The 16,827-nt window shown below is 32.0% G+C and overlaps 4 protein-coding genes and 1 non-coding gene across 5 annotated transcripts; 3 read left to right on the forward strand and 2 right to left on the reverse strand.

Moving 5' to 3' along the window:
* The first annotated feature begins 28 nt into the window (after nt 1–28).
* On the forward strand, nt 29–1,429 carry LOC145585769 (xyloglucan endotransglucosylase protein 7-like). Its single transcript, XM_081642486.1, has 3 exons — nt 29–329; nt 674–867; nt 1,011–1,429. The coding sequence occupies exons 1-3, from the start codon at nt 45–47 to the stop codon at nt 1,411–1,413; spliced, it is 882 nt and encodes a 293-aa protein (XP_081498612.1). The 5' UTR covers nt 29–44; the 3' UTR covers nt 1,414–1,429.
* Nucleotides 1,430–2,139: 710 nt separating this feature from the next.
* Nucleotides 2,140–2,801, forward strand: LOC145584477 (uncharacterized). The gene is made up of 2 exons (XM_081641314.1): nt 2,140–2,358; nt 2,517–2,801. The coding sequence occupies exons 1-2, from the start codon at nt 2,140–2,142 to the stop codon at nt 2,799–2,801; spliced, it is 504 nt and encodes a 167-aa protein (XP_081497440.1).
* A 3,746-nt stretch (nt 2,802–6,547) lies between these two features.
* Nucleotides 6,548–10,489, forward strand: LOC145585770 (putative glucose-6-phosphate 1-epimerase). The gene is made up of 8 exons (XM_081642487.1): nt 6,548–7,439; nt 7,850–7,924; nt 8,640–8,696; nt 8,778–8,941; nt 9,188–9,322; nt 9,495–9,597; nt 9,806–9,905; nt 10,024–10,489. The coding sequence occupies exons 1-8, from the start codon at nt 7,329–7,331 to the stop codon at nt 10,230–10,232; spliced, it is 954 nt and encodes a 317-aa protein (XP_081498613.1). The 5' UTR covers nt 6,548–7,328; the 3' UTR covers nt 10,233–10,489.
* A 104-nt stretch (nt 10,490–10,593) lies between these two features.
* Nucleotides 10,594–10,665, reverse strand: TRNAM-CAU (transfer RNA methionine (anticodon CAU)). Its single transcript has one exon. It is a non-coding gene; the product is annotated as a tRNA-Met (tRNA).
* A 604-nt stretch (nt 10,666–11,269) lies between these two features.
* Nucleotides 11,270–14,695, reverse strand: LOC145585772 (exosome complex component RRP41 homolog). Its single transcript, XM_081642488.1, has 10 exons — nt 14,490–14,695; nt 14,344–14,404; nt 13,939–13,977; nt 13,783–13,850; nt 12,961–13,039; nt 12,830–12,866; nt 12,191–12,307; nt 12,023–12,108; nt 11,649–11,738; nt 11,270–11,511 (listed from the first exon to the last, which is right to left on the reverse strand). The coding sequence occupies exons 1-10, from the start codon at nt 14,588–14,590 to the stop codon at nt 11,464–11,466; spliced, it is 726 nt and encodes a 241-aa protein (XP_081498614.1). The 5' UTR covers nt 14,591–14,695; the 3' UTR covers nt 11,270–11,463.
* Nucleotides 14,696–16,827: the final 2,132 nt, after the last annotated feature.

Raw genomic sequence — 16,827 nt, forward strand, 5'->3', positions numbered from 1 at the left:
TGTAATCCACTAATTAAGATTAGTTAAATTAGCTAGTTAGTCCCATGGCATTTCTTTGTATTAATTATAGTATTAGAGCATTAATCGTAACGCTAATGCTATGGGTCCTTCCCTTGGTTGCCCTTGCTGGTAACTTTAAGAAGAATTTCCATTCTACATGGGGTCATGACCGTGTTGGAATGTTTGATGATGGTAAGCTCCTCACCCTTACGCTTGACAAATATTCGGGTTCAGGGTTCGAGTCCAAGAGTCGATACCTATTTGGGAAGTTTGATATGAAGATCAAACTTGTTCCTCGCAACTCTGCTGGCACTGTCACAACTTTCTTTGTAAGCTTAAATTTCTTATCTTAGCGTTTCCCTTTCTTTAAATTATGTATGTACGTAGTAAATAACATGCGTAGTTGAATAATGCAAACTTATAGGTCATATTCTTATAATCATGGAAATATGGAATACACATGATCCCTAAATTTGGTTTTACCTTGAATTAGTCTAGAAGATTAGGACCAATAATATGATTAAAGTTCGGATTAATGGTATTAATTAATTAATGGTTCCTCTCTTTGTTCAAATTCACACAACTAATAACCTGACCTACTAAAAGTACTAATGTCATTATGTACCTTGATTAGTACAAACTAATTGTGGATTATTGATTGTTGTACATGCAGTTGGCATCAAATGGACCTATTCATGATGAGATAGATTTTGAGTTCTTGGGAAATGTAACGGGTGAACCCTATACAATTCACACCAATGTATTTAGTCAAGGAAAAGGTAATCGAGAGCAACAATTTAAACTATGGTTTGATCCCACCACCGATTTTCACACTTATTCTATCACGTGGAATCCTCACAACATCATGTAAGTATAGACTCTTCCTCTGTTATTTTTAATCGTAAATATTTACACATAAATTTTTTGGTTTGAAGTTTCTTATTGTAAAAAATAATTAAATAACTACTATGAAATGAAGGAAGTAACAGTTTTAAAAACACGTGTCGCAGATTCTCCATAGATGGACTGCCCATAAGGGAATTCAAGAATAGAGGATCAATAGGAGTACCATACCCAATAAGCAAACCAATGAAGATATATGCAAGTTTATGGAATGCAGATGATTGGGCTACAATGGGTGGGAGAGTCAAGACTAATTGGAAAGAAGCCCCTTTTGTTGCTTCATATGGTGGCTTCAGGATAACAGCTTGTAAGTGGGCCCGGTCAACGAAGTCAACAAATTGCCTAAAGTCAAACACAAATGGGGAAAAAGATGAATGGAAAAATCAACAAGTCAACTCTTCTGAAAAAAAGTGGATGAAAATGGTGCAAAGACACTACATGGTTTACAACTATTGTACTGATAAAAATAGGTTTCCTAAAGGTTTGCCTGTTGAATGCAATTTATCTTAACATAACAAAGAGCATCTTTTAGTTCATTGTACATTTTTTGTGGGGAGGAAGGAAATAATTAGCTAGATATGTTATTTTCTGCTAAGACAAATATGTCCACATCTATATATTTTAATTTACATTAATAAATACTAATATTCTCTCTCATATTATGGAGACTTTGGATGTTTGAAGTTGAAATTTAAAAGAAGGGGGAGGGCTTGTTTTACATGTATAATTCTCTCTCTGTCTTTTCTTTGCCCGGAAAAATATTTAAAATTTTTATTATCAAAGTTAAAACACTTAAAAAATAAGTGATTTTAAGATACACATTAAGTATTTGAGTCATTAAGTGTATAAAATAATCTAGAAATTTTCATCGTTGTTCATCATACATACAAAATAAATACTCCGTATAAGCATACAATGTGTTAAATTAGTACTTGTATTAATTTATATTTTCATAATTCCAATATTTATAATTTTTTTAATCAATATATATACTTCGTATATATTTTTTGACAACTTAATCAATATATAGTTATATTGTACTATGTAAATATTTATGATCAAACTTGTATATCGATAACTATGTCATTTAAATTGCTGTGATCATGACACGAAGAGAGTAAGACTTGTTCTTTTGAGCAACCCTGCTCAGTTGAAATCTGCTTTGCTCAACTAACTCAATCTGTTGTGCTAAAATATGCTTTACTTTGGTCTTTTCTTGAAAAGCTTCTGTTGAAGATGGGTTTTGATGCTAACTGGGTGCAAATTGTGATGAGTTGTGTGAAAACGGTGTCTTACTCTTTTATCATTAATCGCAAAGTGTGTGGGGCTGTCACACCATCCCGAGGGTTAAGACAAGGAGGACCGCTATCCCCTTATCTGTTTATTATGATTGTTGGTGCTCTTTCTACTTTAATTAGGAAAGCCTCAGATGACAGACTTATTCATAGTGCCGGAGCAAGTTGGGACGGGCCAAAAATTTCCAACCTATTTTTTTTTGCAGATGATAGCCTATTTTTTGCTAGAGCCAACCGAGAGGAATGCTCAAAATAGTTGATATTCTCAACAAGTACGAAGCAGCTTCCAGTTAGAAAATTAATTATGAAAAATTGAAGGCCTCTTTTACAAAGGTGTCAATTTGGCTTAAGCAAGAAGATTTGAGAAATTTGATGAAAATGCACGGGGTTGACATCCATGAAAAATACCTCGGCATTCCTACCATTCTTGGTAGATCGAAGCGGTTGGTGTTCGCGGCTTTGAAGGATAGAATCTGGAAAAGGCTTCAAGGTTGGAAGGATAAGCTTCTTTCGAGGGTCGGGAAGGAAGTGTTAGTGAAATCGGAAATATGCTCTACTCTACTAAAATCTACTCTGTTCTACCGTGCTTGTTCAAAAGCTTAAAATAGATAGAGTATACGTTAGGCCCACTAACCTTATCGGCCTTTTAAAGAATAGAGACAAGATTCTTCTTAATAACGGGCCCGCCGGTAGAGTCACGTCGTCTCACTTTATAAAAACAAAGGCCCGTTCTACTTGCGATTCAAATTATCATATCAAACCCAATGAGAGAAAAAGCTCTTACAAAACTCCAAAATTAAGAATTTTTAATTTTAATTTTTTTTTTTTTTCATTTTTATGTGGTACTAATTTTTAATTGGCAAACCTCGTTATAATCGTGAACAAAGCGGCCCACTATACTATCTTCTTCTCAACTTTATGTCATAACAATGAGATACACCTTCCCATTTTAAATCTTACTCCATATTTTGGCGTTTTTTTACAAATTGAGATGTCCAAAAAAAATTCAAATGATATATAATGTCATCGAATCGAAGATTTAAACTATTTGTAGTTTCGTACGGACTTCATACTTTGTATGATTTATTATGGTTGTCATAAGCAAACGAAAGACACGTATTAGATTATACAAGTATATACCTTTTCTTCTTTTATTTATGTTTACATAATTCATTAGTACATTTCTTACCTAAATAGGTAAATGTACACTCTCCGTCTCTAAGTACATTTTACACAGCTTTTATAATATTTGGCTGACTAGAGTTGGTGACAAAGGGTTTAATTGAGCACATGTTATTGGAGTATTAAGATAATGAGACTAAATGTCCTATTAAGTAAATGGAACTTGCTTTTAGAGACATTACTAAAATAATGGAAATTGATAACACATATAGAGACCAAAGAAGTATGACTCATATATGATTAGACTACCTATGTGTTTAGAATTCTATTGTGATTAAAAACCGACATAATTAGTTGAAGAAACTAATGTTCTATTTTCCTTATTAATAACCGAAATGAGATAAACATGATAATTAAAAATGTGAGATTTTGTTATTCAAAAAAAAAAAAAAAAAAGATCTTGATATCAAAAATGTGAGAATGGAAATGACATTTATGAGTTCATTTTATATTGTGAATCAAATTTCTTTTAACCATTTATATGTGGCACTTCATTATATTCATTTATTTACAAAGAATTATAAATGACAAATAATGTAAATAATATTTGCTCTCATATCTTAAATTATTAGTCCATAAGATACTAAAATAGCTTACATAAAATAAATAAAAAAATATACCTACATAAAACAAAATCTCGCTTTGTTGGGCTAAGTACAAGTAGGAAGTACCCTTTGTACATATGGAGGGTAGCGCCGTGGAACAAGCGATGTGCATAATTGCTCTACACATGCCTCTAACTAATAACTATAGTTTATGTTCATAAATCACTGCCTTTTTCATTTTTATTTTTAATTTTTATTTATTTTATTTTTTTGTTGTTGTTGCTGCTGCTGCTTGTTTTCTTTTGTCTCGGCAAAGTCTAGGGGTGCTTCATTGTTTGATTGTTTCGTATCTCTTTACATGCCAATTCTTTTTATTTTTTGCTCCATGATTTTGGTTGCTTTATTAAGTCTGACCGGTTAATCAGAGGGGGACCTTTCATTCGGGGCTAGGCCCCCCTGAATTATTGTAATTAATTAATAAATGAACTTAAATAACCTATATTTACTTATAAAATATTGGGGTATAGTGATTAGTTTTGAGCAAGAGGTAAAATATTTAAATCCCGACCCCTCTAATATTCTTAGTCAAGATCCGTCACTGCAGATAATGATACTTTGTAATGTGATTCTTTCTTCTTAGTTTCCATTAGTGTACAACACATTCACTTAGGGAGCCTTTAAAGAATTATGATGATACTAAATTGCTACAATATTGTTTCAATCTATTGATATATTACGTCACTATAAGTTTGTGATCTTTAAGATCAAACTATAACAATTAACATAAGATTTAAGTTAGGTTGTTCCATTTAAAATACAATTTTTGTTTTTATTTTTAATGTTTATAATTAAAACCATGATGATAGGTGTATCATACTTGTATTCTAGATCAAGAAAATTATCCTTTCATAAGATTTATATTAGTTAATAGATAAAGTATGAAGCTCACTCTAGTTGAGGCTCGGTCTCCATGGCTCCATGGCCCAACTCCACATACCAATCATTTATTTTCTCAGATGTTGAAAAAGAGTTTAAAAAAACTTAAAATAAATATCTTTACTATTGTATTAAATTTTTTAGTTTTGTACCATCTAGAAAAAAAAAAAATTATAAACATAACTTTGCTACAAGTGGCAACATTTAAAACCAAATCTTACTTCAAATAAAGCATTATACTCAATAGTTGATAAAAATTAGTTAATACTTACTGATTTATAGTTCGTATAATATTGTGTCTCGTCTACACCATAAAAATTGTATTTCATTAAAAACTAAATCCCTTCAACTCATTTTTTTTTCCTCTTATTTTGTCCATTAATCGATAATCAAATTACATACATTACAAAAAAAAAAAAAAAAAGTGTTAAATACTCAATAGTTGATAAAAATTAGTTAATACTTAGTTTGTAAATAATTAAATGTTTTATAAGTTATCTTACGTAAGACCGTCTTATAGACTTTTTCATTTTAACCTACATCCACATTCAATAATTTAAATCTACAAAACCTAATTCTACTATACAATTTTTATTACAACAAGAATAATGGTCCCTATTTTAAAACTAAAATCATAAATTTGCCCGTATAGAAAACAAACCTACACATTAATATGGAGTATGTAGTACAATCAAACTCAAAATTAGTTACAAACCTTAAACTAATCATCTTAGGCATAAAACTCCAAGAGAATAATATACTTCCCCCGTTCATTTTTTTATTGCACCAGAGGGGTTTTACGCTTACCAATGCATTACTTTGACTATCTTTAATTATACTTTTGTAAAAATTATAAATAAATTGATATTTGAAAAATAGATTTCGAGACGAATCTAATTAGATCCCACATGACTATGTTTTTCTTAATGGATAAATCACTAAAGATAGTCCGAGAAGATTAGATGAATAATATAAAAGTCCTTATTGTGCAATAAAAGAAAAATGGAGAAAGTATAATTAATTATCAATAATATAATTAGATCTCACCCCATTTATACGCATCTAAAAAACTCAAAAAAAAAAAAATAAATAAATAAAATTCACGAGCTAATTTTTAATAAATTGTACACAAAACGACACTGTTTGAAGTGAATCAAGGCCGAAGAAGACGATATGGGCCCATATTACATCTTAATCCAGATTTATATTTTTTGACCGTTTTTGTTCAATATTTAGTTTAGACAACTTACTCATTTTTCAAAGTTATCAAATAAACACACATACTCCATATAATTTACCCTTTTATTTTTAATAAAAAACGTACATCTTTCATCTCTCTTTTAGTACGCTTAATCCAGCTGCATTTGTGAATAACTAAGTAGTTAATTACAATAATCTCTTACTTAATCATAAATGCAGCAAGTTTTAGCACCTTGAATTATTTTGTTGCTGGATTTATACATTTACTATCTTTCGTTGCATTGTACCTCGTTTTTGTGACTAATTTTCTGGGTTTTTTTTTTTTTTAAAAATATAGATTTAATTTTAATATACACATTACATTTTTTTTTTTCTACTTCGACGAACAAATTTGGCAAAAGATTAGTTTTTCTGGATTGTCATTTTTATTGAAGAAATTCAAAGAATATTTAAAATTTTTTGGAAAAAAAAAAAATTCCCTTTAATAGTAGTGGGTTGTTGGAAGTTTTGTTGCTAGTTCTTTTTCTTCTTCAGTATAATTTTACTAAATTTGGGAGATAAGATCCAAATTGGCAACTGATTTTAAAGAATCTTTTAAGCTAATTGCAGAAAACAAAAAGAATAGGAAAAATTAAATTTATGTGGCGTGGAAGTTTCATACACTAGTAGTGGTAAATTAAAAGTTAGAGTTAGCACATTTAATGAAATAATAGTACAATTTTGCTACATTATTGATCAAATATATATGAATTTTTTATTCCTTTAAAATAAAAATTAAATTTTTTGTTGTGAGTTTGCAATTTTGCCAACATCTGGCAAATTGATACCAGGAATTCAAAGAAGTGCTGTAAATTATTTTCTGGGTTTTTGCCAAATGTTGTGTTTTTATGGGTTTTATTTAATTTTTCTGGGTTCATAATTTTGAGTACCTTTGAAAATAAAAATTCATTTTTTTAGCAAATTTTGAGGTTATTATTTTCTGGATCTGGTTTATTTATTGTTGAAGATTATTAATTAAAGTCGAGTATAGTATAGATTGGTAGTTGGGATTTTTGTGAGTGATTTGAATTCATTTATTTTTTAAATTTTTTTTGAATTAGGAGTCACAGAATTCATAAGTTACAGTCACAAGAAAGGTGCTTAGAGTCCTGACCAATTGGGTTGTTTGCACAATCCAATTTTTAGGTCTTTAAAAGGGGATAAATTGGAGAGAAAAAATAGAGAGAAGTGAAATTATTTTTAGAGAGAGAAAGTTTAGAGAGAGAAAATGGGACACTCTGCTGCAGTTTGGGATTACAGGCCTGCTCATGAACTCACTTCTGACTGGAATGGAAATCCTTATGTTATCCTCAGAAATCCTCAAGGTGCTTCTGCAAGGGTAAAAATTTCATCTTTTTTTATTTTTCTACTTTATTTTGTAAATTTTTTGTATTTTGATTGGATTAATTTCTTTAGTGTTGTTGATTTTGATAGAATGAATTTCATTTGTGCCAATTTTTTGTTTTTGTTTTATTGATGGAATTCACTTATATAATCTTGGTTGATGGTGATGTTTTAGTACAAAAAATCTTGTTGGGTATTATTTTATAATATTGATTATTACATTCACAAGTGTAAACTAATTTTAAAATTAAATCAAGAGTTGTTGTAGCTTTAAGGAAAATCTTAGATTTTGTTTGTTCTATTGAAAACGATTCTGTTTCATCTTTTTCTTTATCTCCATTTTTTTTTAGTGTAAAAATAAAAATAAAATGGGGTTATTGATTGGTATGCTTTTCAATTTTACAGATCAGTTTGCATGGGGGACAAGTTATGTCATGGAAAAATGAACATGGGGAAGAACTCTTATTTACCAGCAGTAAGGTAAATGAATAAAATTTGAATAATTTGATGCTTTGTTCTTCAGTATGATTTCTGTAAGTGTTTATTGCTGAGGCTTTTGGTGCAAACAATTCGATGTTACTCGTATAATTATATAATCAATGACATTAATTTATGTATCTAATGTGTGATTGTGAATTTGTGATTTGAAACTGGTGGAATTGATTTACTTCATTATATAATCCAGCATTGCAGCATGAATTTGTTTGTAAATAAATTTTCTTTATCATTCCATGTTTTGATCTTGAACATCATTTATCAATCGAAATTTTGGCCAGAGCTTTGATACAAACTAATGAATTTATACAATAAAAAATTTACTGTGTTTCTGTCTCTCTTATTGTCCCCCATTTGTGATTTGAGGTGAATTAAATCACTCTTTCACCCTGCATGAATCCGTAAAATCTGAATCTGTGCAAGCCTTAACATCTTTTTGATTTTTTTTTTTATTTTTTGATTTTTTAATAATTATTATTATTAAAAATGCATCTTACATTTTTACTGTCTTTTTTAATAAAATTAAATTGATGAAAAAATGGCTATGAAAACTATATTTATGAACTTCAATTGAAAGTTGAGTTTTTTCTGAATCACACTTCATGTGTATCCTTCACACGGGAAGTGAAAGTTCCAAGTTTTCAACTGTGAGTCCTCTCTGGTCAATAATTGAATCACTTCACTTTCTGGTGATAAATAGGCCGTCTTTAAGCCACCAAAAGCTATGAGAGGAGGAATTCCGCTTTGTTTCCCTCAGGTACATTGGTATTTCATCCATGATTATTTAAAGTTTTTAATTTTGAGTCAGTATCTAAGTTGAATTTGAATGTCATTGAAGTTTGGGAATTGTGGATCGCTTGAGCAACATGGGTTTGCCAGGAACAAAGTCTGGGCCATCGATAACAATCCCCCTCCTCTGCCACCAAATGATTCCAATGGGAAATCCTTTGTTGATTTGATTCTGAAACCATCTGCAGAGGATCTCAAATGCTGGCCACACAGGTACCATGAAACTTTCACGAAACGTGCCTTAGTTTTCTTCCTATACTTGTTGGACCTCATAATGCTCATATGTAACCCATTTTCGTGTCACGAGTTATTGAGCTTTAGATGGTTACTAATCCGTTTTTTCCTTATTTAGCTGATCTGCTTTCTGTATCTTAGTTGTCATTATCCGTCACATGTCTCAGTCTCTCAGGACATTTTTCATGCCACTTATTGATAATTAAATTAATTTTCTTATTGCAGTTTTGAGTATCGTTTGAGGGTTGCTCTTGGGGCTGATGGACGTTTGTCATTAATATCTCGCATAAGAAACGTGAATGGAAAGCCGTTTACTTTCTCATTCGCCTACCACACCTATATGTCAGTTTCTGATATCAGGTATCGAAACCTTGTTGCTTGTATTGATATTCTGACACATTCTTAATTGTCTTGTGTTCTTTACAGAATTGTGACATCTTTTGTTCGCCTCATTACTTTCCTTGGCCCTGTTGGTTTCTTAACTTGCCAAATGATCTCTTATTCAGTTATTCTGTCTTACTTTTTTCTGTAGTGAGGTCAGGATAGAAGGATTGGAAACACTAGACTACCTTGACAACCTCTTTCACAGAGAACGCTGTACTGAGCAAGGAGATGCTTTGACATTTGAATCTGAGGTACTACATGCGCCTATTTCATTAATCATATGCTAGCTTCTTTACCGAAATCTCTATTGATAAAATCTTGAGAAACTCTATCATAGACTGTCTACTCTTCTTGACTAGCCCTTGTGCTGCCGAAGATTATATTGTGAACAGATGACTGCATGGCACTCTTTTGATAATATTTTGCTCACTCCTTTCATACCTGCTTTTGGCTTTTTAGGTGGATCGTGTATATCTGAGTTGTCCAAACGCTATTGCTGTCATTGATCATGCAAAAAAGAGGACATTTGTGATCCGAAAGGATGGCTTACCAGATGTTGGTAAGATGCACTGGCAGAAGAGCTTACGTTATGTTGTATATTTTACATTGAAAAAAACACTCGAGGTTGAATTATTATCATTGTTTTGTGATGTTTTTTCTTTCTTAATTTTGCACAGTTGTATGGAATCCATGGGATAAAAAATCAAAGGCAATGACTGATTTTGGGGACGAAGAATACAAGCACATGCTTTGTGTTGACGGGGCAGTGGTCGAGCATCCCATCACGCTGAAGCCTGGAGAAGAATGGACAGGCCGGCTAGAGATTGTAGTGGTGCCTTCAAGCTTCTGCAGTGATCATCTTGATCTGCATAAAGTGCGTTTTTAAGAAAGCTGAATTTTTATACATAAATAAGGCAGTTCCGAAGTGCAAATCGATGCAGCTCAATATAGTTATTCCTAGTTTACAGTATTAATTTAATACCGAAGTATTTCAGTTTATAATGTAAGGAATTTTGATGTCAGCAACAAAATAGATAGAAGATTAGAGTAAAATGCTGGAATCATTTTTTACTTCCAGCAGAAAATGCATTCAAGTTAATGTATGAAAAAATCGGATGACTTTGAGATTTACTATAATATTATATCTGACTTAATTTTATAATACTGCAGAAAACTATATTAATATATCTTGTTTTTATACATTAAGGGTACAAAAAATAATTGGCAGGAAGCCTTCTCTAATTTTATATCAGAGCCAAGTTTCGATCTTGGGACCTGTGGGTTATGGGCCCACCACGCTTCCGCTGCGCCACTCTGATTGTTGTGTTATTATTGGTCAAATTATAATATTTAAAACATTCTTTCATTGTTTTTTTGAAAAGAAAAGTCAAATCAAGATCTGACATAATAGTTAAAATTAGGCTCAAATCTCATGATTACGGATCTAATTATGTTGAGGATTATTTAACAAATAACAATACACTGTACATAGATTATTCATTTAAACTTTATAAAAACGTGTAACATAATCTTACGGGCGTTTGGTATGTGAGATTAGGGGAGAGGGAATGGGATTTTATAACGTGACATAACGGGTTCATCTAGTCTTTGATACTGAAGAGCAAAGCAAGCAAATACAAGTATTATTCAATGTGAATTGTAATCCTACTCCCTAAAACCAGCAGCCGGCAGGTGATCGCTTTCACTTTCGCTTTCGAGTTGATCTTCCTGTGCGTGATTGTACCCTCCATCTGATAAAAACAACCCTCGTTGTATTTCAAACCCTTGAAGATTGAGTACACCATAAGCATGGAGGCGTAATTTTTTGGTGACCTTACCCAGTTTTTTGAGGAATAATATTTGTTTACCAACTTTTCAGAACAAGTGGAGTTTATCAGTTTGTTGAACAAAATAAGACGAGGATTAAAGAATAGTTTTAAAAACTAGTAAAAACTCTTATAAAACATTAAAGTTAAACCAATGGAGAACAATTGAAACAATACTGTGCAGTTCCTTGAATTCACATCTTTCTAATTGCCTAGGAATTACACTAAAAGCTCAACCCATATCCCAAAGCCTCAACTATCTCCAATGGTTCAGTTCTTGCCGCCCTTAAGCTATGAACCTCGTCGATACTGAAGTTGCTTAGTGTTCTCAAGCAATATCTGTCAACCAAGTACAAATGATGCTTAGCTGGGAATATTACGTGTGTACACAAGCAACTATTCCTAGCATTAGCTGAATAGCTGTATATGACCATGTTTATATTTGAATAAGGCAATAAGGTTGGTAATGTTCTTACTTCACGGATGTAATTGGCAACTGCCTTGCAACCTTCTGTTGCAAGCTGCATTACAGTTTCAAATGTATCCAAGGGCAACTTTGAGTCCATCTGCATCAATTAAGCAAGAGGCAGAACACAATGTTTAAGAATTTGGACTTTTAAATAACAGCACATCATTTAAACAACTAAAAGCTCACTGAGACCAAAATTGCTATAGGGTCCATATTGTGTACAGAAAAAATCCCCAAAGCTCACAGGCATCGTCTAGATCAGAAGTGTTCATATGGAAGATAATCTACACATGCAAAACAGTAACTTCAAAGAGGCCAAGAATAATCCTGCCCCTCCTGTAAAATTAATCTTGATAGCAAACAAAAGATGTGGGTAAGAACCTGAAGAAGTGTAACTTTGTCCAATTTAGGAAGAAACCCTACAGTAACATCAGGACCTCCAGCACTATCTTCTACATAATTTAGATCTGCCATCAGAAACTTTCATAGTTAACATAATTGCAAGTGAATGCAGATTCATTTTGATATTATATTAGAGGTAGAAAGTACCAAGGAGCGGTGTTGTATTAAGATACCCAGCACTGCATGATGTAACCAGATCACGCATTGGAATGCCAGCATCAGCTAGAGCCAATGTAGCTGCATTAATGCATGCAGATCTAGTTCCTGCAGAACAGAAAATTCAAAACTTGTTTAAACATTCTCACTGACAGAAATCAGAATACATCAAATCCTCACATAAAATCACATTAGCATCACAACCTCAGCAAATATGAAATTGCAAGGGCACAAAAACTTATATCTGTAATCAACATTTTAACTTTCATGGTAATCAGCTACAGACTATAGAAAGTCCCCCTCTTTTTCCTAGTTGTGGAGGGGGGTGAGGGAGCGAAAACATCTGAACATAGGGGCATTTGTAGTTCAGTTACTATAATGTAGCATCTTTAGGATAATTCTTACAAACAGAGTTCACAATCATAAAGCATATTTTAGTGGATTTCAACAATCATGTCCTTGAAAGAGTTAAATACTGAACCGAGTTTTATGGGATCAAGATAAACAAAGGAAAGAATGAGGGGTAGATGAATAGCAATCCATTAATACATTTACATTTTAATGACTATTGCACTTTGTTGGTGAGAAATAGAAATCCAGAAACTATATAAATGCTGGAACCATAGTTACCTCCATCAGCTTGGAGGACTTGGACGAAAATGTCAATCTGCAACGATTTAAATTGGTCATATTAATATATCAATAAATGAAAAAATATAAGGCAGTACCAAGTTCATATAAGCTTGTTAGTCATTTGCTACCTGGGAACGAGGCATTAGGTTTGTCATTATGCAAGCCTCCATAGTTTGCCGAATAACCATCGATATCTCAGTTGACCGCCTAATAAGTAGTAAATATTAAATCAGCAATACTAATACTAATAGCAATTGTCGTTAAAAGGATACCTGGGTGTCTACAAGAGAATGGTATAGCACTCTTGATGATTGTATAAGAGATACATTCGAATCATTGAAATCATAATTTAAGCACTTCATGTAATGCCGAAGGGTTGTTATTGATTACAATTTCAAAAAGCTCACTATAAAGACTTGTATGTGGTCAGATTGGGAAGTAACCGTAGTATTAATAAGTTTTGTTGGATTCAATAGCTCACAATTCTACTTCTTGCTTGGAAGCACAAGAACTGAAGAACTAAAATGAATGAAATGAAGGACGAAAAGATTTAACACGGAATAAGAGATAAGGATCAATGAAGAAGATGGACTGAAAGAGCGTAAGCACAATCATTCTAATTCAGACAGTTGAATTAAGAACAGAAACTAATAGTAGTCAGCCAGAATCGTGTCCAGCTCCTCTGAATCCCCACTTTTTCAATTACTTTAGAAAGCCTCGGAAAATGTTAAGAGGTAGGGGAAGTTGACAGAGGGATATGTAATCAATAGATTATTGATCTGCAGACTGCAGTAGGATTTAACAACAAAGAGCAAGGATATCCTAGTATGGCTATGTATAGTTTCTAGGAACTTGCTGTTACAATAGAGTTCAGATGCTCATGCATCTAAGATTAACATGTTTCGACATGTATGAGATTCACCTAAATACGAAGCAAGGAAAAGACTAACCTGTCTCCCTTTGGTTTTCTCACACGATCTCCGGTACTGAAATTAGCCATGGTGTACTCACATCGCACCTTAATATATCAGAAAACAAACGTAAAACACTCGAATCCAGCAAATTCAACATAAACACAAAGATGAAGTGTGTTAAGAGATTATTACCAATGCCTGGTCATTCATCTGCTGCGCTCTATTTTCAACCTAAAAGAGATCAACTTACATTAAACATCCATAAATTTGGCCAAAATTCAGCAATCTTCCAACCTCCAATGATCAATAACACAATCACTCGCAAAAACACGAATACAATGAACTAACAGCAGCTAAATAATCCCATAACATGTATATTACTTTCAGAAATCAGCTAACAACTACGGTTAAAACTGAAATCAACTGCAAGAACTTGGTAGCCCTAATCATAACTTAAATTTTCTGAAATTAATTTTAGGGTAACAAGAACAGTCATAATTAAGTAGAGAAATCATCATAAATTGAATACCTAGAAATACAAATTGTAATTAACATATAAAATTAAAATTCAATTAACTAAAAAGGAGAGAAGAGTACCTCTCTAGGACCATAAACGGCAGCAATGACTTTGGTGTTGCCCATTTCGAAAACAGCTGAACTAAATTCAATTACAAATTCAAAAATTTCATTAAATTTCTGCTATTCAAAAAAATCAATTGAAAAAAAAAAACTACAAAAATTACCCGTCAGCTTTAGACACAACACCAATCTGAGCTCGAAGTTGCCTCATCTCCAAAGGACGACGACCGTCTAAGCGGAGACCTTCTGGGCTGACGAACTCCATTACTGCTGCTACTCTTCAACTACACTGTTATTGCTTGGCTGTTGCAGACTACTCAACTAGAGAAGAGAGAGCATTAGAAAAAATTGAATGAGAATTAAGGCAAGGGTTCATCAATCTTTCTTAATTTCTCATCACTGGCCCAATTAGCCTCTACTTCCTCTATCTTTTTTTTTTCCTCCTTATTAGCCCATCAATGGCCCCATTACTCCACCCTAAACACATCCCTAACGTTTTTTTTTTTTTTTTTTTTTTTTTTTACAAACACATCCTAATTCTCTTAAGTGTCAATTTAGATGACTAGGTTGGCCAATCGGGTTCGGTTAAGTCAGGTCGGATTTTATTTAATTTTGAGTCATGTTAAATCGTTGTGCACATACAAGTTGAAATCTCGAGTTATTTTTGGATCAAATCAAATCAGGACGAGTCGGATTGGATCACTTTTTTACACCTTTGATATCTAATTATTTGGCCCAAAAATACAGATTGAAACCTGAATACTATTCGAACCACATAACTTGAAGTTGACCTAACTCGACCCAACCCGCTCTGAATTAACTTAGAAATTAGAATAAGTATATCTAATAGTAAAATATGACTTGTTTATTTCATCTTAATAAGCTTATGAGTAAAATAATAGAATATGACTTGACCCAAGTAAAAAATAACCTTCAAAGAGAATATTCTTATACTCATTGATTTGGAATTTGGATGACGTGAATGTACTCATGTGTAAATAGAAGGGGTAAGGAATGAAGGCTAGATCGATGGCTAGTAAAATATTTTTAGTGAAAAACATATTTCGTATTAAAATATCAAGAATTAGACTCAATGCGTGGGTACATAGTATGATAGTACATTCACGAATCACAAAATATCATTTTTTTTTTCTTTCTTTTCACATAGATGATGGGGAACTGGGGATACAACTCTACTTCTATATACTTCATATGTATTATTTGGATCAGCCACTGCTATCTCTATCTCAAATTAATATACATATTCATTTATTTTCAATTTTACTTCATCAATTAATGTAATTTTCAAGTGAAGATTGGAGCACAACTTAAGATAGATAATAATCATAATATCAAAGATGGGGAGAAGCTTTCATCCAAACCAAATTACAAGTACAATTGATCCAACCTTGTCGGCATGCAACCATTTACAATTCCTTAATTCACAATTAAAGTTACAAAAATCACTGTCATAATTTCAAGAATATTTACCATTGATTGAGAAAGAGTAACCTTACGAACATATCTTAAGAATAATAAATTTAACAACCACCTTTATTAATTTTTTGACGGGTCTAATTCAATAAACATAGTACAGCATGTGAATATATTACATAATCTTATAAAATAACCAGCCACCTTCTTGTTTGTGATGATTGATGATCTAAAATGTGGCCTCCATTAACTTAGAAGAAATAATACTGTAAATTTATATTCGGATTATATAAATATGTTACTTGGTATAATGTAGCCTGCAAAAATATGCTAACCACGTATTGAAATAATTCTCTTAGTTTCGTTCATATTTTATACTACCTTCGTTTTTTATTAGTTGACACGTTTTAACTTTAACACTATTCACACACCTTTTTTAACCATATTTTGTGATTTATATGAAAAGAAAAATATAGTCAAGTGAGATCTTGTTAGATTTGTCACAAATCACAATGTATATTTTCAAAATATCAACGTTTTATAATTTTTGCTTATCGGTAATTAAAGATATTAATGATCGAATTTGTGCATTGACAAACGTGACTAAAGAAGCGTATCAATTAAAAAGAAATGGATGAAGTATATGCTTTGTTGATTTAGAGTAATTATTGAAAGAAGCACACTCTTTTTAAAATAAGCTATTTTATTCCATTAATAAAAAAAGCTATTTTATTGAATATAATGTGTGATTAATTATGATTAACTGATGGCCGGCATATTACTTCGGTGGTCGTTTACTCATATGTTGAAGTGTCACCAACTGATATGTCCAACAGTCCAAGGCTCTTTGTTCTGCTAATTTTATTGAATTACAAGTGCTCTTTTACTAATAACGATTAACTTCGATTTCATTGAATAATATTAGATGTATGTAGTGATTTTTCATTTGAAACATCACAATTTTTTGAGTTGAAATTTTGATTGGAGTATGTATGATTCTGTATTCAAAGAAAGCTACCAATGTCACCCGATTTTTTCCAACCAACCCGCATTTCCATTAATAGGTAT

The sequence above is a fragment of the Chenopodium album genome, chromosome 16 (genome assembly GCF_948465745.1).
Source record: "Chenopodium album chromosome 16, dcCheAlbu1.1, whole genome shotgun sequence".
Lineage (NCBI taxonomy): Eukaryota > Viridiplantae > Streptophyta > Magnoliopsida > Caryophyllales > Amaranthaceae > Chenopodium > Chenopodium album.

Bases quoted from the DNA above. Each gene is read 5' to 3' on its own strand.
- LOC145585770 (XM_081642487.1), top strand. From the start codon at position 7,329: ATGGGACACTCTGCTGCAGTTTGGGATTACAGGCCTGCTCATGAACTC. The intron at 9,598-9,805 runs GTACTACATGCG...TTGGCTTTTTAG, and splicing joins CTTTGACATTTGAATCTGAG to GTGGATCGTGTATATCTGAG. The intron at 9,906-10,023 runs GTAAGATGCACT...AATTTTGCACAG, and splicing joins GGATGGCTTACCAGATGTTG to TTGTATGGAATCCATGGGAT.
- LOC145584477 (XM_081641314.1), top strand. From the start codon at position 2,140: ATGGGTTTTGATGCTAACTGGGTGCAAATTGTGATGAGTTGTGTGAAA. The intron at 2,359-2,516 runs GCAAGTTGGGAC...GAAAAATTGAAG, and splicing joins GACTTATTCATAGTGCCGGA to GCCTCTTTTACAAAGGTGTC.
- LOC145585769 (XM_081642486.1), top strand. From the start codon at position 45: ATGGCATTTCTTTGTATTAATTATAGTATTAGAGCATTAATCGTAACG. The intron at 330-673 runs GTAAGCTTAAAT...TTGTACATGCAG, and splicing joins GCACTGTCACAACTTTCTTT to TTGGCATCAAATGGACCTAT. The intron at 868-1,010 runs GTAAGTATAGAC...CACGTGTCGCAG, and splicing joins TGGAATCCTCACAACATCAT to ATTCTCCATAGATGGACTGC.
- LOC145585772 (XM_081642488.1), bottom strand. From the start codon at position 14,590: ATGGAGTTCGTCAGCCCAGAAGGTCTCCGCTTAGACGGTCGTCGTCCT. The intron at 13,978-14,343 runs GTACTCTTCTCT...GATCTCTTTTAG, and splicing joins CCGTTTATGGTCCTAGAGAG to GTTGAAAATAGAGCGCAGCA. The intron at 11,739-12,022 runs GTTCTTACCCAC...TAATTGATGCAG, and splicing joins ACAAAGTTACACTTCTTCAG to ATGGACTCAAAGTTGCCCTT.